The sequence below is a fragment of the Cylas formicarius genome, unplaced genomic scaffold (genome assembly GCF_029955315.1).
Source record: "Cylas formicarius isolate icCylForm1 unplaced genomic scaffold, icCylForm1.1 PGA_scaffold_3__17_contigs__length_32017465, whole genome shotgun sequence".
In the NCBI taxonomy this organism is placed as follows: Eukaryota; Metazoa; Arthropoda; class Insecta; order Coleoptera; family Brentidae; genus Cylas; species Cylas formicarius.
The window spans coordinates 18,516,992-18,543,467 of record NW_026844326.1 but is presented as its reverse complement, the minus strand read 5'-3'; the positions used below and the strand labels follow the sequence as shown (position 1 = coordinate 18,543,467).

General features: G+C 32.0%; 2 protein-coding genes across 2 annotated transcripts in view; one reads left to right on the top strand and one right to left on the bottom strand.

The window, feature by feature from the left end:
* The window catches only part of LOC132699106 (rap1 GTPase-activating protein 1), a 373,626-nt gene extending 347,328 nt beyond the window's left edge, over window positions 1-26,298 (bottom strand). Inside the window, exons 1-4 of the mRNA XM_060665596.1 lie at window positions 26,179-26,298; window positions 25,468-25,714; window positions 22,722-22,811; window positions 22,572-22,661 (exon numbers count right to left, since the gene is read on the bottom strand). Coding sequence (XP_060521579.1) covers window positions 22,572-22,661; window positions 22,722-22,811; window positions 25,468-25,700 — 413 coding nt within the window. The 5' untranslated portion in view covers window positions 25,701-25,714; window positions 26,179-26,298. The remainder of the gene's footprint in view (window positions 1-22,571; window positions 22,662-22,721; window positions 22,812-25,467; window positions 25,715-26,178) is intronic.
* Window positions 2,046-22,309, top strand: LOC132699557 (uncharacterized). Its single transcript, XM_060666347.1, has 3 exons — window positions 2,046-2,111; window positions 2,937-3,230; window positions 20,802-22,309. Exons 1-3 carry the CDS (start codon window positions 2,046-2,048, stop codon window positions 20,997-20,999), a joined length of 558 nt encoding a protein of 185 aa, XP_060522330.1. The 3' UTR covers window positions 21,000-22,309.
* Window positions 26,299-26,476: the final 178 nt, after the last annotated feature.

Genomic DNA, 26,476 nt, shown 5'->3' with positions numbered 1-26,476 from the left:
TGTTGCTTTTCGTCTGATTAATTTTTGCTTCACTTCACAAAACATTCAATATTAATGAATAATATTTTAAAAATCATGTTTTAAGGTCATGTCTATGATAGTTTATCAATCAGATAGCCAAAATTTATTTGTTTCAACTGACAAACCACATTATACGTTAACACAATATTTTAGAATAAAATATACAAGGTGGTTGACGTTCACTAAAATTTCTGGAATGGAACTTTTTCTGTTGTCGAGTCTGTCCGAAACTTTGGAATGCATTTAGAAAAGTGCATTTTTTCTGAAATATAATAACTTAACAATGTTAAAATGTGTTTTCTTCAACGAGCAAAGCACTTTTTGTTTAGAAGATTTGATAAATAAAATAAAAAATTATTAATGTATGTACTTTATTAACATTTAAAATTGATAGCTTCCGAAAAAAAAATGTACCTACTTATCTGGCAAACCAATTTGCAACCTATACTCAGTAACGTGCACGGATATTACAGATTTTATTGTCGCTGTTGAAGGAATAATTTTGTCCTCTATAAAAATAATTGTATACCACACCTTGAGTATTGTCAGAAAATAGTAAGAAATATTTGTTTTGTTTTATCTTGAAAACCTTTAAAAATATGCATTTCTGATATTTGTCTTATTCGACTACGTTTAAAAACTTAAAAACGGCTTCTTTATTTAGATTTCTTATGTTTTTACCGTTTTCGAGCTGTAACTTTAACATACCTTCAGACCTGTTAACAACAACAGCGCAACAGCTTTTGGCTTTCATAACAGAAATTAAATTAAAAAATCTTTTCTCAATTGTAGAAAAATACGTCATATATAAGGTTCACACCCGGTAGCCTGTCGAGACACAGTCCACCCTCAAAAATCTATTGATCTTGAAATCACAATATAACTTCCAAAGTCGTGAAAATATCTAATTATGAAATGCACCATTAAATTTCTCAAAAAATTTAGTCAAATAACCCCAATCTTATGCTATTTTCAAATGTTTGAAGTAATCGATGTGGGAATGGCTGACACTTTTGAAAATTTTTGGTATGAACGCCGATTTTTAAATAACGATTGTCCTTATCGAGGAAAAATATAGAAACAATACCAAGCACAGACCTTGATATGCAATTTACGATGGTGATTATTAACTATAAAGTATCGACCTTGTTGACAAATTACGATTAAAGTAAAATACATGTTACCAAATATTTTCAACAAACAACAAACTCGGTTTTTCTCCAGCAATCTCTAATTTTCAAACTTTGTAAGTCACCAAAACTATTGCGAGCTATTAAATTAAATAAAATTTAATAAAGTAAGTTTAGCTTGCAATTTCGGCACCGCTTGAAACTTGGTCATCTCTCATTTAACCAGATGCGGCCAGATGTACTAACCACTGACAGGAAGTGACGCCAAAAGTAGGTCATATTGTTGGGAAATTGATATAAATGGAATGATACAAAAGCAGGTCATTCCCGATGCTAAGGCACTAAAAAAAATGCTTCAACGTTGTATACTTGTATACAGATATATTTTTTTATTTCTATAGGATAAATCATTAACAATATTATATTTTTATAATTTTTGTTTTATTTAATAAAGGGAGATCAAGGTATAAAAGAACCACTGCACGAGAACAGAGAACACTTCAAAATGTGCTTGCACTTGCTGCTCAGGAAAGAACTGCTTGCTCTACAGTTTGGGAAGTTTTGTATGTAAACGATCTTCGGCCCTTTCATGTTCAAAAGGTTCAAGTACTGTATGAGGGTGATGAGCGATTGAGAGTAATTTTATGCTATCAAATTTTAGGAAAAATTCAAAATTATCCGCAATTCTTAAATGTAATTTTGTTCACTGAAGAGGCTGCCTTCAGTCATGATGGCATTGTAAATTTTCGAAATATGCATCAGTGGAACATTGAAAACCCGCATGCAAAATTTTAAGGAAAACATGAGCGCCGGTTTTCTTTAAATATATGGACAGGGATTATAGGAGATAATCTTATAGGACCTCATTCCTTTAACGGATCGCTTAATGGGGAAATGTATTTGCAATTTCTCCAAGAGGAGAAAAGAGGAGAAGAGGAACTACCACCTTTTCTGGAAGAGGTACCCTTGCAGTGGAGACAAAACATGTGGTTAACTCAAGATGGCGCTCCACCCCATTTTACATTGGCTATACGAAGGTATCAGGCCACCTCGCCCACCAGACCTTAATCCGATGGACTTTTTTTCGTGGCACTTAGAGTTTTTAGTGTATGAAACACCTATAACAGATACCAGTGATCTACGACAAAAAATAATAAATGGTTGGGAAATCATTAGAAGTAGGCTAGGTGTGTTCGACAGCATTTTTTAAAGAAAATGTTTAGAAATGAACGGTGGCATTTTGAAAATGAATTGTAATTAGCGTTGTATGTTGTTATATTCCCAATTATTATAAATAATTTTTTATTTTCGAAAATGTAAAAACATTTTACTGCACTTTTTTAATTTGTATTATACTGTTTTCAAAAATTTAGTGCACTTCGCCCGCAGATTGATAATACTGGCCTGCATTTTCACTTGCACAATTTTTGAGCATTTGTGATTCTGCTTAACTCAATCTGTTCTATTTTGCACTATCAATATAAATAAATAAAATACAGGGAAAATAAAAAAAATGTTATAGGTAAACTGCTCTCTGATGACAGATTTCTGAAACACTGAAAAATAAAATTTAAAAAACTGAATTTTGACAAGCTATAACTCGGAAAATATTACGTTTTCTAATTTTTGTTACACGACTTACTACCGTTCTTTTACCACATTGAATCTTTCCTCCCAGTTTCCGAACTCAATTTCCGAACACCCTGTATAGTAATAAGCTAATTAATCAACAACTAAACCCCAGGACTATCAATAGGAGTGCAGTGTCAAAACTGAAATCGAAAGAAGTTGTCCGGCGACCCTGACACGGTGCCCCACGTGCCCTTTCCGAAAATCTGCCTCCTTTGGTCGGGGGCCGCGGGTGCGACACGCGCGATACCGCGCGCTCCTTCCGCATTCGGATATCGAGCGAACGAGGCTTTGTGCGATTCTCGCGCTGTTCCGTGCCGATCGTGCCTTCATTTCCACCGTGTCTATCGTCACGACGGTGTTGACACTCCAGAGTGTGGGTCACCAGGTGATCAGGTTACGAAAAAAATTCGGCAACGGAGAATCGTTACTAGATTCGCTCAAATCAAGGTAAGATCGCGTTTATTAATAATTTTCAACGACATTTCAATCTAAAGTGTCACGTGCCCATTTTATTGCCATTAATAATTTTTGAAAAAGCTAAAAGGCATTCAAAGTAGTTTATAGAAACTCGATTTAATTTTGGTATTGGGGCTAAGAATAAGAATAGATTTGGGAATAAATATTGGGTGTTGATGCAAGTGACATTTAAAAAGATTTTTTTTTATTTTTGAAAAAACGGACCGTTTGTTTTATGCTATGAATTTCCTTAATTCTATGTATTATGTATATCTTTGAATTCTTGTACTTTAAAATGTGTGTCGAGAAATGAATTTTTCAAAATAAACGTTCTACTAATTTTTGTAGAGTAAAAAGAATATTTAAAGGTAATGTAATAAAATCTTAGTATTTCAAATTGTCAAAGAAACTTCCACGGGCTACTGCAATACTATTTACAAATCTTTGCAATTTTTGTAAACAGTCTAATTATTCTGTTAAGCATATTTTTAATTTTTGCCCAACAATTATATTTTTTCAGGCAATTTGTAGGTATATATATATATATATATATATATATATATATATATATATATATATATATATATATATATATATATATATATATATATATATATATATATATATATATATATATATATATATATATATATATAGCAAAACCTAGGTATATGACCTCAAAAAAACAGGGTTTTTGAAGTTATTTGAGGTTTTACGGAATTAATAAATTATTCAATAAATTACGCGAGAACAAACTTTCGGGGAACAACGTTTGTTTGTTAGAAAAACAACTATTTAAATTTAATTTAGGTAACTTAAGCCGTATCTTGGTAAGCATTCACTTTAAGACTGGTGTTTATTAACCAAACTTACCCTATTTTTTAATATTCTATTATGTTGCTTCTTCATAGTGGATGAAAAAATAGGACCTTACTGCGTTGTGTACAAATAAAAATTATAGTTCATTTTAAACAAATTTAAACAGTTTCTGGATAACAATATGTCATTAGTTCTTGAAAACTGCAATGTGTGAAATTAAAATGATTATTTTGATTGATTTGATTTCAAGTTAAATCTGGACGTCGGAGGTGCAAATTAAAAAATCCGTTTAATGCATGATACTAGAAAGATATGTATACATTTTTATAAAAATATCACAAATAATGTAAAAAATGTAATTACAAACAGTTTGTTTTAAACCAGAGTGAATTTTAGACGCACAATTTGCCCTTAAAAACATGTTCATACCCTGTAAACTAGTCCACAATTCTAAGTCTTTTCTTAAACTTATACCTGGCGCATTTAAAATACTAAAAGATTATTTGATTTGTAGTATTGTCCACTTTCAGTTTTAAAAACAAATTGAAATATGTTAAAAAGGAGACGACTAACAATTCTTTTTATGATTAATTAATTAAATTTTAACCGAGATCTTAGGTTCATATTTATTGACACCACGTTACTTCGAGTTACATAAACTGTGCTATTCAAGCTGGCTTATATTAACATCTTTTTATTTTTTGTTTTTGTTTGGCCTTCACTTTCTGTTCTCAATTTTCGTCAACTCTTTGCTAAGTCGCTTTGTTTTCAACTATTATTCTTTTCTAGGTTTTGGTTAACGAACGGTTATTGCAAATGATTGCAAATAAACATACGTGTTCCCAAATTTTTGCTTATGTTTTTTTTGTAAATATTTAATTTAATAGTAATAGTAATCGTAATAATTAAAAAAAATAAAAAATTAAAATTTTGATTGCATTTACAATATAGTTTAACCTAAGAAAAATAAGTAAAATAGTACCCACACATGTCAATCGAGTAATAATTCTTAATCCAAACAACACTTACAATTGCTAAACTACCGAGTTTATGTGATTTAAAGTGTGAGTTCCCATCTATCGTTTCTGATTCCGATCAATTGATGCACTCCTTTTCACAGAAACTTAAAATATTCTGTAAGTTAATATATTATCAGTGCGAAAATGCAAATAGAATTTTACTTTGTGTGTAGTTAACTCTAACCCCAACAAACATCGTCTGACAGTAAATATCCTATTTGCATTTATTGGCTTAAATAAACCCTGACCATTCAGAAGATTTCATATAAATTTGACTTTAGAATACTTGCTAACAGGGGATAAATCCTCTTATTGGGTAGAGATGATACTGATATATTGTTTTTTTTTTCAATTTTTTATTAATCGATTCCAATTCTTGTATACATTTTATTTTGTTTTGTTTTGAAAACTAGTTACTTACTCTATTTTTTCAATTTTTTAATTATTGTTTTCTTCGTCTACAGTAATAAATATCGTGGAATAGATAAACGATAAAAATTTGTTAAACCCACAGATATAGAAAAAAATGTATTCTCGAAGTAATATTTATCTTTTTTAATTCCATTGTTTAGTCCCAATAAAAACACGAATTTATGAGAAAATATTGAGGGTATTTCGTTTGATATTTCCGTTATAACTCCGCGCGACGAAGTTTCTACATACATCTGACATTTTTAGTACTAATTGGACATTGTATAATATTTACGCAATCTCTTAAAATAGCGAAGGCCATTAAATATTCTTTAAAAGGAACGACACACTGCGGATCTACTTACAGAAGATGTTTTGTTTTGGCATGGACAACTCTCCAGCAATACGTTGCGAATTGGGGAGATAATTACAGGGCGCGTTTAATTTTAACCATTTTCTATTCGTTAAAGGCAGCGTAATGTGCATGAAGTTAATTGCCGCCAATCGTTAACATCGAAGCAGTCGCCTGCAACCAATTTTGCAAAGTTTGTATTTAAATTAGTAGTTTATTGCGTAATTGCTATCGGAAGTGGTTATTGCCATCATGACCTAATTAAGCTGATGGCTAATCGAATTTTTTTAATGAAATTACCAAAATTAATACGCATATCCGTAGTAGTCTTCAAATTAAATTACTCAAAATTATTGTCTCGAAGTTAAGGTACCATCGTTTAAAAAACAAAAACTGATTTGAAAAGCATACGTAAAAATTGTTGACTTAAGCAGGCACGTGCGAGCTTTGATGATGGTGGCCCAGTTTCAAGTCAAATAATCTGAATAAAAAAGGGATTGTACATATCTACTTACTTTGTGTGCTACACTTTATCGGTTAATCACTGGGTCATGTGCAGCTTTACTTGAGGCAGTAAAACGATAAAAATGCGCAACAGGGCTTTTGTTTCGGGCCGCTAAACAAGCTCCCTTATCAAGTAAGTTCATTTACATATCTAAAGTCGACTTTGTTTTTTATTATTTATACGTTTGGGAGAATATTTTGTGGTACCGGATAAAGCAAAGTGTGTTGCTCTGCCCTGGGTGTTGTCGCACTCTTTGGAGTCTGTGGCTACATTTTAATAAGTTAATATTACTGGCCTCTAAGCTTTGGTTTTTCAATATCAGGCGGCTGCCCAAATAATGGACGTTTGAAGATATTAACAATTTCTTATATGTTTTATTTGTAGAAATTGAATTGAATAGAAATAGAATAGAAATTCCTAATATTTTTGAAATCGCAATTCCACTAACGAAAAAGAAACCTATTTGTTACAAATGACAGTTAATTTTCCAAAAAAAAAAATGAAAGTTAAAAAAGCGACAAACTAATACCCATTAAATGTTAAATTAAAAACTGGGTAATAAAAATTGCTTTTTATACAAAGACTTTGCAAAAAATCCAGTATCTGAATTAGTATGTATTAGCCATTCAGGTGAAAGTAATATAATTCCGCAAAATCTCCGTTAGTAATTAGAAACCTAAATAAACGATTCTATTAAAAATGATAATTTCAACACCGAGTCTGCTATAAAAAACATAAATTTAATCTGTTAGCAATTTTAACATAACGGTAGGAACTCAAGAAAAATATTCTAGTTTTACTTTGATCCGGAATTTCCACCATATACATACAGGCTGAGACTACTGATTTTGGAAAAAAAAATATATATATATATATATATATATATATATATATATATATATATATATATATATATATATATATATATATATATATATATATATATATATATATATATATATATATATATATATATATATATATATATATATATATATATATATATATATATATATATATATATATATATATATATATATATATATATATATATATATATATATATATATATATATATATATATATATATATATATATATAAGTGCTGGACCGAAATTAATTTTAAAAATTTACATAGAACACCCTATATACTTTGTTATTTTTAGAATCCTCGCCAAAAACAAAGGTACCTTTTATAGAAACTACTTATTCGAATTTTGTGTACTTTAGACTATATATTTAGACTTTAGATTATATATTTTATTATATTTATTATATTATTATTATAAATTTTTTTATGCAACAAATATGGTCTTCCACGGCTGGCAGTAATGGTTACTTGATCAAATTTTAAACACATTTTTAGAAGACTTCCTTCTAACCATCTGCGATAACTAGGTAAATTTAAAATTATACACGGTGTCTTAAATTAAAGGACAATTTTTTAAAATTTCAACATGTTTTTGATATTTTCTATAATTTGATATCCTATACCTAAATCTAATGGTTTTCGAAATACTGACGTCTAATTATTTTAAAGAATTAAAAAAAAAGCATATCATTCTTATTTTTTCAATTAATTTTAGGTATTTTTTGGCAATGGGTCTTTTAAAACGCCATCAATTTTTATATGGTTAATGATGTAAAATAATATGTATAATTATGATAGTTTAAAAATTTGCAAGTAACAGTAACAAGTAAAAGCAAAAATAACTGTAACAATTAAAGCAAAAACTAAGGTGAAATAAAATAGTAGTAGGTTTTCAATATGTCCACCATTTTGAATAATGCACGTTGTATAAACAACCTGTACGTGGTTTATAGCATTAGAAACACAATCGGTGTTATTTAGTTGAACTATAGCGTCTCTAATACAACTTTGTAGTTCATTTAGCGGAGTGTATCTTTCTTTATATACCATATATTTAATTGTCCACCATAAAAAAAAGTCCAGTGAAGTAAGATCTGGACTTCGAGGTGGCCACCAGATGTTTCTATTTTGTTCTATCTAAAGATTGTAATTTTGATTTAGAAATTGAGTGATATCGTTTCCCGGTGGTACGGAGCGCCATCTTGCTGCCATATTAAGTGAGCACCTTCACAAGCCGGTATTTCATTAGTGTCTAGAGTTTAAGTTTTCATTAAGGAAAATTGGGCCTTTAACCGGTATATTCCACACAACACTTTACTAAGAATATAATTTTGCATAAAAAGATATATAATCTAAATTTTTGTCTAAACCACACAAAATTCGAATAAGAAGATTCCTTAAAAATTACGTTTATTTTTGGCAAGGATTCTCAAAATATCAAAATATATTTAAAATTTTAGAACAAATATATAAAATGTCTAAAAAATAATCAATTTTAAAATTTAATTTAAACCATAACACGTTTGTATAATTTTTTTTCTAAAATCAGTAGTTCATGAGAAAAAGTACAGGCCCCTAATAACGGACCCACCCTATACAATCATACCAAAATCCATAACTATGCTAACTATATTAAGCAGTTCTGACATGTAGTACGAGCTGACTAGTTGTAGGCAAAACTTGCAACTAGAAAATACAAAACAAAAATTAGAATAGGATCAAGATTAGATCCTGTTATTCTAGCTTAACTTTTTGCTGATTTTAACTTGCCAGTTCAACCATTAAATGATTTACGTTAACTGAAATCATGTATACTATGCTACTATGTTTCTTGATCCATTACATGCCATAAGCAATCAAATGAATAGAAATATTAAAAGAATTACAAACAAAATATTGTAGTAAGAAAATAAATCAATCTTGTGATCCTAGAGTTTTTAATGTCATTCAAATTCTAGATTCCTAGATCATGATGTCCAAGTAATTTTATTCGTAATGTGTAGTAAGTATAGAAAAGTCATGCTCGTATGTGGCCGTAACTATCTACAGTAAAGCATGCAGCGCGCGTCAAACGACTCTAGGTCGATAATACAGAGCACTGCAGCTCTCTGGCAGATTAAACCATTTTCAAGCGCAATTCCAGGCTATTACGTGTCGCGGCATTCACCGGCGCGTAATTTAATGTGATCAATAGAGGATTGATTAAAATTTTAAACTTCACTATACCCGTTAATTGTTTATCCTAGAAATTTATTCGAAATTGTAAATAAATGTGTGCGGCAGTTGCTTTCCGTTTTTATCTACCGCAGTCCACATCAAAGTACGCAATTTCAAACTTCGGAATAGAAGTTTAATCCATTTTAAAAACCGGAATTTTCAGAAAAATGCTGGCATTTGTTCTTGTTTATTCATAGAAGTTTATTAGTAAAATTCGTCTGGGGTATTAACAGTAATTAACAAAATTCAATTGTAGGTTACAATGAAAAGTGATCGACAGATATGTATATAGGACGTTTCATTATTATTTATCACGTGGATTTTGATTAATTTCACTTGCAAAATTTCATCTCAAATTTTCAGGTAGTTCAGGGTGGGAAACTGTAACACTTAACGAGATCTAAAAATAAACTACGTGTCTGGATCTAAGTTTGCGTGTATCTCCAAAACTTAGTTCTTCTTTGCAATTACTGTAAAGGTCACCAAAAAAACGCCACAACGAAATAGCATCAATGCCTATAGCAATCTACGATATCGACAAAAACTTAGGGAAGATTAATTAATGACGCAATCGTCAGCGATTCAATTAGAAGATGGTTTCTATTTTCTAAACAAGGATGAGTCGCACGCGGCAATCTTTCTCGCCAGCATAAGAAAAACGAGGCAGCATTTGTAACTTCGCTTAGTAAAGAAAAAGACGTCTCCCGAGAGCTGGATTGGGCGTGTAATATTTCATTCCCTACAAAGGCATCGGTATATTAACTTCTCAATGTCATTAATTTCGATACAGTGCTTTTTTGCTTCGTTATAATATTAAAGTTTTATGCTATAAATGGCAACTAAATATTCCCATCATTAACCCGTTTTGCTCCAGTCGTGGGCAAATGCACCATACATTCTCGGGTTTATTTCTGCTAAACATAAATATTTTTGCAAATTTATCGTATTTCTATCAGGATCAGAGGTTTTGATTTTTATTCTTTTCTTTTTATTAAATTCTAATGACACCTCAAAAGTTCACTTTGCTATTTAAAACGAATATTAATAAACAACTAAACTTTTACAAAAACGAAAATCATTATTCACTTGTCTCCTCCAGCTTACGATGTAAAACACTCTTAAAGTAAACTGCTTCAAATCAACCATCAACATCTTAACGTTAAAATATCAAACCATGTGTTCAAAATGTCAACCATTCTGATTTGACCAATCACCCAATATCAGCCATCCTCATCCTGAAACCCCGAATCTTATTAAATAAATTATTGACAATAAAAACGCTTGGATGTCTTTGTAATGGCATTAGTAAGGAATATTCATTTAGAATGTGATTTTGATGTTGAATATATAACTCTTACAGTTTTTCGGGTCTCCTTCGGAAATAGGGTCATTGATAAGGCTGCTTAAGAATATAAGCCGTTTGCATTACAACGAATTTCAGATTCCCAATAAAAATGGTAAAAAGCGTAATCTGGAGCAGTCGCTCCCTTTTCTCACGCGGGATTTGCTTTTACGTATATAAAGAAGTTCCAGATTTTATTGCGTGCGTTGACCCCATTAAAAGGACTTTTCTTGCTTCTTCAATATTTGGATAAGGGGGATCCGCATTTAGACCACTGTTTGAAGATGTTGATAGCATCAACTTAAGAACTTTCAAGGTTGTTCTAAAGCACCAAATATTATATAGGGTGAGCGCACTATGTTTATGACAAACTCCAAAGACTTGTACATTATTTGGGTGTATGAAGGCTCTCATTTAGTTGTGAGTGTCATTAGCGTTTTTGGTTTCTTGAACTTTTATATGGCAGACACGTTTCTAGTTCCTGTTCCTTCATCAGTGACACGTAACTAAACAAATGATTTAAAGCTCGGACTGATGGAATGGACACGAAAACAGATCTACGTATTTGAAGACCCAATGGGATTCCCGACAATAACTCAGAGCTAGACACCACCAACCACAAATTGTTCTGCTTTCGTCTGTCAAGCTCTCTATGCATTACTTGGTTATGTTCCACTGATGCAGGTTTTTGATGGAAAAGGAAGCACAACGTTCTTTCCCAGTCCTAATTATCCTTGAATTTGAAATTTTATTTGAAATTTGTTACTATAAACTGATCTAAAATCATCATTTAAAAGATATAAAGCGCAACCCATGTAGGAGAAATGTAAATAGATAGATAAATACATAGACTGACAAAATAGACAATAAAATTATGAAGTAGCTATATTCAGCATAGCTGCTTTTCCACATAAGCACTTTACGTAAGATATAATTTTAATTTGTGTCATAGTTATATATAATTAAGTAACAAAAGAATGGTTTAATGCGGAGCTTAATAGGTCCCTTAGATACGGATATAAACTTAAACAGTTTTGCACCTTCATAAGCCAAAGATACTTGGTACTGGGTGGTCTTTCCGTGCTTTGCTATGAAATAGTTCGACCTAGTACTAGTCGGTTATTTTTTAAAATTTAAATTAATGTAAGAAACTGAAGCTGACATCTAGATTAAATCAATTACTGGGACTGCGAGCGAAGCTATCAGAGATATCGGAAAAAAGTTGAAAACCGAATGCAGGATTTCTGGATCATCTGCCTCTCCTATCTCGCTGCAAGAGTGCAGGAGTTCAACGGATTTAGGATCATCACGCCACAAAGACTCAACCTTATGTCATTAGAGAGAAATTATTTGTTTTAAAGCAAGTGTCTGAATTTGAATTGAACCGCTTTCACGTGCACATATCACATTATCACATCACTGTCCATGGGAAGTCTTAAATTATCTGCTCTGTAGGTTAATGAGAGATTGGTTGTTCAGTTGAAAGAGTATGCGGCCGTACGGTTTTTGAGAAAAATCAGTTTTTAAAAATATAAGAATATTTTTTATTACAACGGCATTTGTGGACCTTCATCGGTGGAACATAACCAAGTAAAAAATAATGCTTTCCCTATCGAAGTAAGAAGTTTATGCACAACCAAACTTAATTGGAAATTGTAATAACCGAATAGTTATTAGCGTGGCAACGACGCCGATGCAAATCTGATAAATCTAGAGATCGTCATGATCGGAATTACATTTCTGTCGGGCGTATAATTCCTACGGAATGACGGCGAATTCCATTTTGTCCCATATCTCGCATATTCCGGTTATTTGTTTTCCAGTCTTGTGCGTATTTCGACACCATGCGGCTTCATATTTTACTTGTAAAACTTGATACTTTATCTGTAATACTGGTAATTTGTAATGTAGGAAGAGTATTTAAGATTTTATTTTACTGGATTGAGAGGAACAACACGGAAGAACTATGTTAAATTCGCTTAAAATGCAGTTGTAATAAAGATTATTATATTTTTCAAAACTAATTTTTCTCAAAAACCGTACTTCCATGTTCCATGTTTCAAATAAATAATTTTTCTTTATTAACATAAGGTTGGGTCTTTGTAACGTGATGATACTTAATTCGTTGAACAACTGCACACTTTCTGCGACATAGGAGAGGCAGATGATCCAGAATTCCTGCATTCGATTTGGAAAAGCAACTATGCTGAATATAGCTACTTCATAATATGTAGCCATAACGCATTGTGTCAGTCTGTTTATTTATTTATCTATTTACATTTCTCCTAAATCCGATCAGATTAGTTATAGCAGTTTATAGCAACAAATTTCAAGCACGATTAGAATTAGGAAAGAAAGTTCTGTTTCACTTTGCATCAAAAACTTAGGAAAATTGTAATATATTTGCAATTTTGCAATAAAGTTTTTAAATCGTTTTAGCATTTTTTAGTGACTAAAGAACAGTAACATATACCTGATTGCATCAAACTTAATATAAAACTAATATTTTCCACATGGAGAAATTTATATTAAACATAACATTAAACAAACAAAGCAATTGTTGTTTCACAGTACCATTATTTAAATGGTAGATTCGAGTATTTTATTGAATTACGTTATATTTACCATTATCACACAGGTCTGAAATTGCATTAAAATATGCAATGAGGTATTGTAATGAAACTCGAAAGCCGGCTTAATAGTAGAGTCGATTCGAATTACCTACGCAATTCAGTGTTTGCCACTGGAAAATTCTATGAGAAACGAATACGAAGAAAAAGTTTAAAAATTTCGCATGACACTAAGGTACATGGAGGTTAGAATGAAAAAAAGACGTTCATAGTATACGTCCTAGATGCATGTTATACGTGTTATAAAAAACCTTTTATTATATTTCTTTTTACAGTACAAAGAGTGCTGAACTAAACTGAATGACAGATTAAATGTGACACCGAAGAAGTTACTCAATTTTTACTAGCTTTAACTTTAACATTTCTTTACCAAAGTTGAATTTTCAGCCAGCCAGTCTATCCTTGGTCTATTTATCGGATTTTTAAAAAAATTCTGGTTACACAGGGTATAAGATTTCAAGCCGCTGGTTTTAACAACTTTAGACGGTATTTGTTATTTTTTAGTTCCCATTCCAAGATGTCTAGAGGTGTATAACGAGAATGGATTTTTAATAAATCCGACACCATAGGCGCACACAAACTAAACGCTTTGCACTGCCACTGGCAGAAAGTCCAATCTCGGAAAAGAAACATTGAAGTTATAGCTAGTTAAAATTAAAAAAATAAATTTCTTGAGGTTTCACATCGTCTACTGTTCAGTTTATTTAACTTGAAAAATTACAAAATATTTCTCTCAACTCGAAAATAAAGTGCAGCTACAAAAAAATATTTTTCTGGCGTTTCCTTCTTCAAATATTTACTAAAATTTGAAACTGAAAATTGTTTTCTCCACACCAATTCAACTTGATCAACAGTTGGTATCACAAATCAGATATCCATCTAGATTTAAACCGAACTTCTTTCATTAAATTGTTTATATCATTTATATTCATAAATCTCTTGTGCAATGAGTAAAGGCGGATAAAAATCCGCCCAGCATATAATATACGCCCAGTCGTTGAAATTTTATACATCTGCAGCCCAGTTCCGGTCGGGTCCAGCTTCAATTTCATTATTTGCCGCCTTCTATGGCTGACTGAAATTTCTGAATGAAGTGAAACTGAATGTAATCTAGGTTAGGTAAAGTGAACACGTATGGCGCTTTTATCTAGTTACAACGGTGACGTATAAATGTGAATGTTGTACATATCATGCGTGGGTTAATTTTACAGGTAGGTGTCCGGTGTACGGTATTTTTTCGGTTGACTTGTCACATCAAGTACGTTGTTTACTTTTACATCTGTATAATATGTATCTTCATAAAATTTACGTTGGCGTTTTTATTTTTTTAAAAGCCCACCATTTTTCTTGTTTCTATTTTCAAAATCGTCATCGCAGTGTTGTCATGATGACCGACCACCCCACGATTACGATTTTCGTTCCTGATTTTCCTCCTCTAAAATACCCAATTATTCACTGATCAAACCTACGGAAAGTGTCATGTTAACCACGGTCGCGAGTCACTTCGGACATTTGCCACTAGTTTCGATAGATTTAAGCCTCTATCGTATTTTGAGGTTTGTCACTTTTGGTGGTCACGTCTCACCTCACTCAGTGAATGCATTTGCAAGGTTTTCAAAAAATGCACCGAAAAAACAATAATCGTTGGTAAAGTACAGTATGCAATACGTTATGTTGATAAACTTCTTCGCTCATTTATTAAAACTCCTCCCGCTCGTGCCAAATCAAACTCGCGACTAAAGTCGCATTTATCAAACTTGTTGCATAATATACTCTACACATAAGCTGTATTTGGTGAAACCAAAAATTATAATAGAATAATTATTTTTCGATAGCTTAGGTTAGTTAAGATTTATTAACAAATTTTTTTACAGCGATACCATTAAAATTATTATTATTGTATTGGTATTAGTATTGGTATTAAAGGGGGGCGCCCTCGCGGGCGTCCAAGCACTTAGGCCACCAGATGGGCCCGTTGTGCCCCCAGGCCGCTCTAGAGGGCGTCCAGAATGCCTCCTCTCCTATTATTGTTGTATTCACTCCCAATCTTGCTCATCAATACAATAGATCTGACACCCGCTTTGTTACTTGAGCTTTTTAATTAATATTAACACTGATCATGAAATGCAGGTTGTTCGAATTTAACCTTTTGCACTCGTATGTCGCGTAGGAGCGGCCGTAGTTGGCCGGTCTGTCATCCCCTAATTATTTCTAATATTTCTAAATTGCTTTCTTGAACCTTCATTGAGGATATGTTTACGTAAAAATAAAAGATAACATGATATTTATGCCATCGTAAGCTGTTTATTTTATATCTGTTGATGTATATATTTCAACCATTTCAGTTCACATGTGCACCATTTTGGTATTTTTCAATATTACTCAGTTTTATAACTAACAAAATTGGGTAAAGTTCGGTGTATTTTTTCGGTGTATATTTCGAAAAAAAAATCAAATGCCCGAGAAATTTTTACAAGATGAAATTGAAAATGAATTGCAAAGTAGTGACGATGAATTTTATATTGACGCGCCTGAAAATGATAGATTGAATAGTGATAATATTAGTGACGAAAGTGACTCTAGTAATGGTAGTCATATTACAGTTACTAAAAGACAGAGAACCAAACCTTTACCGTCAAGTTCAATCAGCAGTGAAGAAAACGAGAATATAACACAACCTGGTAAATTTGGTCCATGGCAGGAAGTCACATGCCACGATCAGGTACCAAACAGGATTCTATTCACGTCTGGAGATAAAATGGTAGGACCACAAATTCCAGATACTAGTACAAAACCCATAGATTTTTTCAAGCTCTTTATCAACGATGAGCTAATAATAAAAATAGTGGAGCAAACAAATAACCACGGTAGACATAAATTAGCACAGAAGAGATTGTCAAAACGTTCTATATGGCACACATTGGTAGATACTAGCGTAGAAGAATTTACCGCATTTATTGGGGTTGTCCGAGCGATTTTTACAAATTTTTTGGATGCTCCACTTGCATGAAAACGATCCAACTGACCAAACTCTTAGGCCTCGAACTCAGAAAGTTAGTCACTACTTAGATTATTTGGACAAGCAATTAATAGAACATTTTGTTCCATCAAGAGAGATATCGGTTGATGAATCTGTTGTTGGATTTAAGGGTAAAATTAGTTTTTTAACTTACAATCCTAACAAGCCTACGAAATGGGAGATAAGAATTTATGTAATAGCAGATGCTAGCATTGGATATGTTTATTCAATTTTGCCGTACCTACTAGAGAAGCTTGACATCGGAATATTTAGTGAGATCTGATTTACCTGTAAGTACAAGGATAGTGTTACATCTGTGTCAAAAATTATTAGACACCAATCCAGGATGTAGAGGATATCATTTTTACACCGATAGATATTATACGAGCATGCCACTTGCAGAAAAATTGTTAAAACTAAATGTTCATTTGACAGGCCACTATTCAAATCAACCGCAAACTTATACCTGATTCTATCAAAAAATCAACGTTTGCGGAAGATAACACATTTGCATGCAGGCAATTCGATGTTATTGGCGTAAAAGGGTCGTGGGCTATTTCACGAACACTATCAACTATTTAAGACTATCAACGTGGAGGTAACCGCGCAGACTCTTATTCAGCGTCATATTGTTTCCTGAGGAAGTCTTTGAAATGGTGGCGAAAGTTATTTTTCTGGCACTCGAAATGTCTAGTGTGCATCTTTATTATATAAAATTTCACAGCGGGAAAAAACAAAAAAAACAATGACACATCTAAAGTTTGTTCAGGAATTAGTTGACGAGCTGACAAAAAACTTTCGGCAGGGGTCCAAAATTTTTGGTAGGCCATCATCTGTAGATACAGAAGAGCGGCTAAGTGGTAAATTACATATTTTACTCCAAAATGATGGAAAGAAAAAAGACTGTGCGGTATGTTCTAACCTTAAAGGCGGCAGGCGGGAAACTAGGTATATTTGTGACACTTGCACCCGTAAGCCTGGACTACACATGGGTACCATACACTACAACTTTATAGGATGTATTGTTTATATATTGTGTAGGACATATATTACTAGCGCAAAGGGTTCAATTTCTATCTATAATGCAAAATTAGCGAAATTGAAGCTAACTTTTATACGTTATAGGTGGTTGAGGTAATTTCTCATTATATTAATACATCCCGATTTTTAGGGACGTACCTGCCAAAATATGGATTGAAAATTGCTTTTTTTTGTTAATTCAGAACTTATTTATAGGCAAATAGGCTTATTTTATTTATTACCCCAAACATGCAACCGCTTCACAAAAAAATTCATGGGAAAATGTTTCAACAGTCCTCCAACAGGAAAAAAAAATTCAATTCAATTTTAACCTGGACATGACAATATTTTCATTTCAATTTAAATGTATATGTATGGAGGATGCATCGCATCGCCTCTGAAACAAACGTACATGTGGTTCTGTCTATACGAATAGATTCTGTGTTTATCTCGTACCGTAATAATCAGCAATTGCACAATTCTAATTCTATACGTAGGTGTAAGCTTATATTACGTTATCGATCGCTAATGGTATTAACCTGAAGGTCTGCCGCATTTAAAAATAAATATGCACGCATGGGAGCACGTAAGCAAATATAAATATTTTGATTGGCCCTCGGTAGTAATAGAAATGTATTTTAATAATGTGAGATCGCGAAACACATTTCAAAAGTCTCAAAAATATTGGCTAATACAATACACAAAAGCAAGATCACAGCGGACCTACTTTATGCGTAGATTCCAGATTTTCTCCACTAGATCGTTTAAGAGGATGCGAAGGAATTCCAATTATTCTTGGTCTTGGAATCCGTTGGCCGAATTATTACTCGTCCGCAATAATAAAGACATAACCATCGCATAAGTATTAAAAATTATAATTAACTCGAGTTTATGCGGCATTGAAAAGAGAAATTCAGTTTTTCAATCGTCTCTTTGCCAGCTCTCAGAATTGGTAGTATTTTTTTGATTTGAAATTTGTCGTTTCCGCATTCATTTTTCTCAAGATCCTTTTTGTATTCTGCCATTTCTTCCTTTTGCTGTATTGCAAACGAATGTTTGTCAAGTAGACATAAAAACAATTACGAAGTACTCAAAATTATCAAACATTTTGACGCCCGTTTCTAAACATATAATCAAATTAACACATGCCAGTTATTTATAGCGTATAAAGTTAAATATCCATAGTGCCTACATTATTACATAAATGGAATTTAATAATATCCGCATATTTTATTGATTACACCGAAAAAATTTGTAAACAAATTCACTAAAAAAAGGATAATAAATTGTCTACCTCCACAAACGTAAATATAATCAATTATTGTTATTTAACTTTATTTCTTATTTAATTATTTTATTATGATTATGCATTATTTCCAAACAAATGCGAAAAACTTAAGGGGATTAATTTCTTGTTTAAAATAACCAATAAAATATTGCAAAGGTATTATAAAAACACACTTGTATCATTCTTTCTAACTAAATTTAAGGGAAAACCGATGCAATGAGCTTTTTGGAAACTAAAACTAAAAATAAGCGTCGTTGTGCTTCTGATATTATATAAACGCGTTAAATATGACAGTCTACCCATACTTTCGAATCATCGATTCGTATGAGTCTATCCACGCGCTGAAACACTTGGAACGATGCCAGTATTCCAAACGATAACGATCCATATGGTTGGAAAATATTGCCCTTTTCCGTAACTTTTATTTGGTGGTATTTTCTTTTGAAATTAATACACAAAATATTTCTATCATGTATGCTTCTATGAAGAAATAATTTATCACATTAAACGTTTAAGTAGAAGTTCAAATTTTCTTTATATAGTTTCAAACCCAACTACATTATTCAATCATTTTCGCTATGGCACAATAGTAGTTTAGACGTTACTATCTATATAGGGCACATTACGCATCACTTTAAAAGCTATAAATCTATTGTTATTAAACAATACCGTACAAAAATATAACATATTTGATTACACTTAAATCTTGGGACGTAACAATTTATGTGCATAATGCTAATGTGCAATGTAAGACCAAGACGGATATATTCTGTAATTAACGGAACATATGTTGTTTCTAATGTTATAAATAACAAAATAAATACAAGAGCGTTTAAAGAGTCGTAAAAGCTCCCAACGAAAAATCAACGTCCAGTGTGCTTGTAAATGACATCATTTAGCAACGCTTACGTCACACATAGCCGTAACGAAATTTCTATTTGTGCTAATTGAAACTGGCGACATCAGTAATATTTAACTATGTTTCATAATGCGTTATTTTCACCGAATTTTTAAAGAATCTAGAAAATTATGCAAAAAATAACCGTTGTGAAGGATGTTCCACGCCTAGCTTAATTGATCTGTTATGCGATTTAATTACACGAACAAAACATATTTCTTTTAGAGCAAAATAAAAAGAAAGGGCAATCCAGAATACTACAACTAAGCATATGATGATAAAGCCAAACTTGCTTAATACAAATGTACATTTTAATTTTAAATACACAGATAATTTTGGCATAATTGACATCCGGGAATTAGTTATGGCGGGAAATCGGAATATGTAACTTAAATCCATGTAGCTCCTAGAGTGCGCTAGGTGTATCCAATAATAGAAGAAATTTAAGGAAAATTTAAATGACAGATATTTTTGTTAGTAAATGTATTCTTGCTCGATATCATCATAGTTAATCATTTTGAAGATATTTGCCGATCAAAGTTTTACCCCTGTTATTAGAATAAAAATGGCTTTGGTTTTTTTTTCACAGGCGAAGACAGTATCGTTTCACTCTAAAAGTTATATCGGCTAACTTAGTATTTCAAGTAAGGTCTGTTCTTTAAGTTTTTCTATTTGTTTTTATTTTCATTTGAAAAGATAAAAAAATAAATATTTTATTCATGCAATTGAGTGTAACTGCCCTCTAGCTGCATTTACACCATTTGATCCAAAACAATTCATTCTCTTGCGTTTTCGCATCCATCCTTTTCGTTCCCAAGCTTAATTATTGTGTAAAGAAAAGCAAATTTTGTTACATCAGCATCAAGTCAAGTTTATACTCATTATAGTAAATCAGAAACAATATCGGACCTATCACAGAACCTTGTGGATGGTAATTTTGCATTTCCTTAATTTGGATGATTTGTTAAGATAAGGTATTGTTTTCTATTAATAGGCTTTATGAGACAAACAATCAAAAGCATAATTTATTTTCAGAGTTCCAGTGTTAGGATACAAAGACTATTTATTATGCATCCATCACTTTGCCCACCAAATGTATTACCAATGTGCAGTTGTTATTTTTCATTCCATCAGTATTGGAATCAATTATTACCGCCATTTTATTTCACAGATATTGAAAATGACTTCGCCGGCGATCAACAACGGAAACGGCCAAAAAGATTCGTCGAAATCGACTTCGAGTGCAACTCTTAATCAGCCGGCATCGTCAAACGGCACTCCACAAACGTCATCTACGTCCACTCCACCGCTGACCGCTTGGTGGCGAGTTTTCAAAATGGTCAACGTGTTAACGCATCAGAATTGTTAAATAGTCATAGAAAACATGTCAAATTCGATATATCTTGTTTAAGTTCTTATTCTACTGTTCAGTAAGCGTTATGGGAACCGTTTGGTCCATCACACAGGGCGATCCATTTGAATTCAAAACACCTCTGTGAATTGCTAAAAAATAATAATTTGGCGCTATTTCATTTGATTTGCTGACGAAAATCTACAAAAATTCTTTTTTTTTCTTAATAAGCAGTTAAGAACAAATTGCTTGTTAAATAAAAGAAGGTGGGCACTTCCACAAAAACCACAGACACCATTAGCCATTAATTTTGATATATTAATAAGTACTGAAGTAACTTTTCTCACGTCCTTCGTATTTGCCGTGTTGTCAGGTTTATAATTTTTCTTCTGCCTACGTAATTTAAATTATTTTAAATTATTGTTTCCAAAGTTGATGTTCGGGAATAACTTTTCTATATACCACAATTGTGAATCAGGGGGTACTTTCAATTCGAATAGGTCAGTGTGTATGTACAAATCAAGTTAAAAAATATAATATATCAACAATAACATTATTGCTACGTTGTTGCATATTTTAATTTGGTTTAAAGTACAATATTTGGTTAGGTATTTCGTTTTAGGCAGAGCAATTATGTAATAGATTTTATTTATAATAATTAAATTTTTTTTATGGTAGAACTGCAGAAATTTGAGCAAAGATAGTCCTGATTAGCTATAGGGTAAAGTAGTATAAGCATGAAGATGATATAATTTTGTTAGCATATTTTAATGTTGTAGAATTTGTTGTGGACGTTATTATTAAATAATTGTAGTTTACATTCTATATAATCTACGCCGGACTACGACCGTATCCGATATGAGATGTTGTGTGGATCTAGTCTAAAACAAAATGAACTAAAAGGTGTGTGGTTATTTGAATAAAAAAAAATTTGAATCCACCCTCTATGAAATTAATTTTTCCTCTCCAAGCTTTTTACGGATTGCTACAGCTTTCTGTTTTTATTTTTTCTAAAAGATAATATAAAGAAAACGCACTTTATGACATGGCCAAAGTTGCCCTATTGACTCTTGGAAAGTAAATTGAATATTGAAATAAAAAAATGCGTTTTGCAAGATATAGAATATATATTTTTAGTTTTAATTTCGCCTCTAGTTCATATAACTTAAAATAATTTCCAAGAATAAAAGCGTCTAACAACCACACTTGGAATTGTTAATTATTTAGATATTGTTGGTAATGTTCACCATCTGTTTATGGAAACCTGGTGGAGAAATGTTTGCAATGCATTTTTAGCGATATTATTGGGCTATTACATAAAATTGTTAATTCCAAACGTCTTTTATTTATTTTAAAATCATGAAAGCGTTTTAGGCTATTTGATTAGAATTGAGTCGGTCGGAAAACGCCAATTACTGGACAGGACGCTCCCAGTATTATTAGACAAACAAGGAAAATGGTATGAAATTCGATAAAATATTACTTGGATGACCGCAAAGTATTGAAAATTGTTCAATTTTCTTTAGAAGATGTAAAAATTTTCAGCAAGAACAAAGATGCAAAATGAATGGGACCGAGGAAAAAACTCACCTGGTATTTAATTTGTCCTCATTTGCTTGTTTCTCTGTAGAGGACAAGGGACTCTTGGGAGATTGAGGACTTGAACTACGACCAAAAAATCTACACAGATAGATTGGGAAGAAAAAATAAAATGTCAAAGCGCGTAAAGATTGTACTTACCTTAGTTCAGATTTAGTTTTTTTCCGTTTCTTTTCCGTAATACACAGGGGACTATCAAGCGAACATGGACTTAAGCTGTCTGATAGAGATCTAAAAAACAAAAAAGTATATTAATATTTAAATCAGTTGAAGTAAAGCGAAACTCTTGAGCCACTTTATTATTCATTATTATTATTATTATTTAACATTTTATTACATGGACATCTATTTAATTCGCTTAATTTTGAGCACTTATCATTTGCAAGCTGTTTCAAATCAAAATTAATCTACTAACAAGTGAACAAGTTATATTCATAATTATAAACACAATATTTCATTTTTTACTAAATGCTCTTAACTACTGACAAAGTCTTCCGAAACTTCGTATTGTCGATTAATAAAATCTGTCGTAATAAAAATTGTCTGATGTTACTATTAGAAATGGAGAAAAGATTTTTCCGACTCTCTCGTCGCGTCGGCGAGGCAATGTGGCCGCATTTCGCACAAATATGGCAAAAAAGACTTTTATAATACAATAATATGAAAATTTTCTTATTTTTCATTTCATTTTATTTTCAAATTATTTTGATTTTACATATTACATATTACATACACATTTTGCAAGTTTATATATGTATATTTGTTGGTAGATAGGTATCATTCGGAAAATTAAAATTCATAATCATTACCAGGGAACTATTATACCACAATATTCTTAAATGTGCCGTAAAACAACGTACCTCCATCGGGTTCATCTATATTAAAAAGAAAGCACTTTAATAATCACCCTTGTTATATTTTAATCTAAAGATAATGCCAAAACAAAAATTATTGTCACAATAATATGCTCTTCACTTTGACGTATGTTTGTCAAAACAAGAGTTACTTGATTATTATTCGCAGGCAACGCCTGCTAGATATATGGAGTCTTACATCAATATGTAATTGCGCTTTTCTTCAAGTGGAAAAATCAATTCAACACATTCAATAATATTTCATTGTTATGATTAATTTTTTCCTGGAATTTTGATGATACGGATGGAGTCATAAGTCGGGTCGGAATTCATTTCCTGAACATTATTACTTTCGAAATGAAATAGAATTTTTCGAAAGTATCTCCGCTCGTATAAAAATCTTATATCTCGGTGACGGTAGGTCCTAGGGGACCGTCGTTGGTACAGAAATGATCAGCGTCGAAAATATTTTTTTTGTCTGTACGTTCTCCGTTCTCGTTTTTTGGTTTGTTCGGAATAACTTTGCAATCGTTTGGGCTACGAAATTGAGATTTACCTCCTTTTTAACCCTCCACGAGATACATAAGCCTATAAGAAATGGCCACGATCTGATGGCATCCATCTTTTTTTCGCGATTTTCGACTGTTTTTTGCATATTGCTATGAAACACGATAAGTGTCCAAAATTTGCAACTTCATAGAGGTTCAAGAGCTTTGCCCAGAAACGGAACCTATTGAAAATAAGGGGGCTGGGGTGTCGGGAACTGTTAAAAAAAAAAAAAAATTGCGTGTGCAAGGGTCAACGAAAAAAATCATTTGTCAAAAACCGTTCACAAAACCAAAAAAATTCATGGACAAAAAGACGCAGAAGATTCGGCTCCGCTCCATAACTTTTATTCTTGACAATTTTTCAAAAATGTACAGGGTGAGCCTCATATTCAATAAAACTGAAAATTAGCTATAACTTAATTTTTTTTAATTTTACCTATTGTACAGGGTGTTCGCGATATTCCGTGCAATATTAAAGAATGTTATAAGTACCCCAAATTTGCAGCTACCGACTTCAGATTTGGTAGAGAGGTCCACACCATTTAAACTAATGGAACATTCACATTCAGTATCGCGAAGTATTTTTTTTATTTGTTTTTTTGTCATTTTGGTTTAGAGAAAAAAATATTTTCTAGAAAACTATTAACTCGATCGGCAAAATTCTTTTACCAGGAGATGCAAAAGATACGGTAGCATAAGTTTCATTTTAATCGTTTCATTATAGACAAAAACCTAAAAGACCCTGAAAATTGTTTTTTTCCAGAATAAATTATTTGCCGAAAATCACAATTTATAGAAAATCTAGCTAATGGATTCAAACCAAGGCCACACCAAGAGCTGCAGTTTTTGTATTTATGGGTTTTGACTATCACGTATGCTGCTCGAGATATTTCAAAAAATCGATACGAAAATGCTATTCCTCGTGCTCAGACCAGTCGCGATGACGTCATTGACTATTACGGCGCCCTACATAGTTATAGAAAAAAAAATCTCGAAAACCATATACTCTGTTGAAAAAAATTATGGACTAAGAAACGTGAGAGATCCAGGGCTATAACCTCAGCGTGTGTTGGTGTTAGGCAAAAATTCTAACAAATCCTAAAAATTTCCGTTTTTGTGGGTAAATCCTTGGACGTAAACGTAAACTGGATCGAGAGCTACAATTTTCTGATTATGTGTGGCTGTGTATTATACATAGTGGGCGAGATAATTGAATAAAAATATGATTGTAAATCGCTATTGGTTGTAGAAATTTTTATATTTACTAAAGTTTACCATAATTTTATACAATTTATGCAAGGTTTATACACAATACAATTACATCGATTTTGCGAAAGTTCCATAGTGGTCCGCAGGAGCACGGTAAAAAAACAATGAGTTAGTTTATTTTATTTTTAAAATTTAGTCAACTTGGTAGTTGCAAGTTAGTCATAAACTTTAGCGGTTAGGTTATGTATTATGCTATTTCCGACGAAAAAATCTTACCCAAATCTCTTCACTTTGTTGATAGCTTCTTCGTCAAATAAATAACTACTGAACCCGCTCGATGTTGACGAAGAACTTTTTGGGGGCGTTAAAGGACTAGGAGAATTCGGACACGAACTGTACCTGGAACTTCCGGAACTCCACATCCTTCGAAGTCTCAAATGGAAAGGACGTGTCTGCCTTTTCGATTCGTCTAGAAGTTCTTGAGTTTCTAGACTTCGTGGCTCGTCCATAGAGTCTTGATTTTCTACGAATTGAAAATATCTATCTTGAATATTAAGCATTATAACGTTGTTTGTACCTATCTCATTTTTTATGAAAATGGCAGGTCCATCAATTGGCAAGCGTTGTCAATAATTATAGTAATTTTTTACCTTAAAAATTTATCCCATAAAAATAAAACATAATTTATACAATAATGATAACCATCTTCTCCTCTTCGTAAAATATTAGTATAAATTATATTTCATTCCAAACATAAGAGCGTTTATTTCAAGAATTCTGAACAATCCAATTAATTACAATTAATATACAATTAAAACAAATACTCGAATTTCAATTTGTTTTACTACCAAGCAAGATTTTAAAAAGACAAATTTTACATAATGTGCAAAAACTGAATTTTTGTAATATTTATGTTATTATTTTGAAACTGACTCGTATGCCGAGATTCTTTTTCAAAAATGGTTCCACAATACATATACAATATACCTTATCTGTTACGTTCCTTTACTGCCTTTGATACCGGAATATTAAGCGGGATCAAATTGGGGGTTTATTATGAAATTTCGCACGGAAAACTGTTTTGAAGTTGTCGGTTGAATCAATTAACACGCAATGAACTTGAAATTATTAGATCTCGCATTCATTAACAATTCGCGGCAAAAATACGGTATTTCCGGGCAAATGGTCTACCACTTCCTGGATCTAAAAGTCGAATTCCATGGAAGGGGCGTCGATACTTATTCGAAAATTCCGTGGCAGACTAAACTGATAAGGTTGAAAGCCA

Bases quoted from the DNA above. Each gene is read 5' to 3' on its own strand.
- LOC132699557 (XM_060666347.1), top strand. From the start codon at position 2,046: ATGTATTTGCAATTTCTCCAAGAGGAGAAAAGAGGAGAAGAGGAACTA. The intron at 2,112-2,936 runs GTACCCTTGCAG...TGAAATCGAAAG, and splicing joins TACCACCTTTTCTGGAAGAG to AAGTTGTCCGGCGACCCTGA. The intron at 3,231-20,801 runs GTAAGATCGCGT...TTTATTTCACAG, and splicing joins CTAGATTCGCTCAAATCAAG to ATATTGAAAATGACTTCGCC.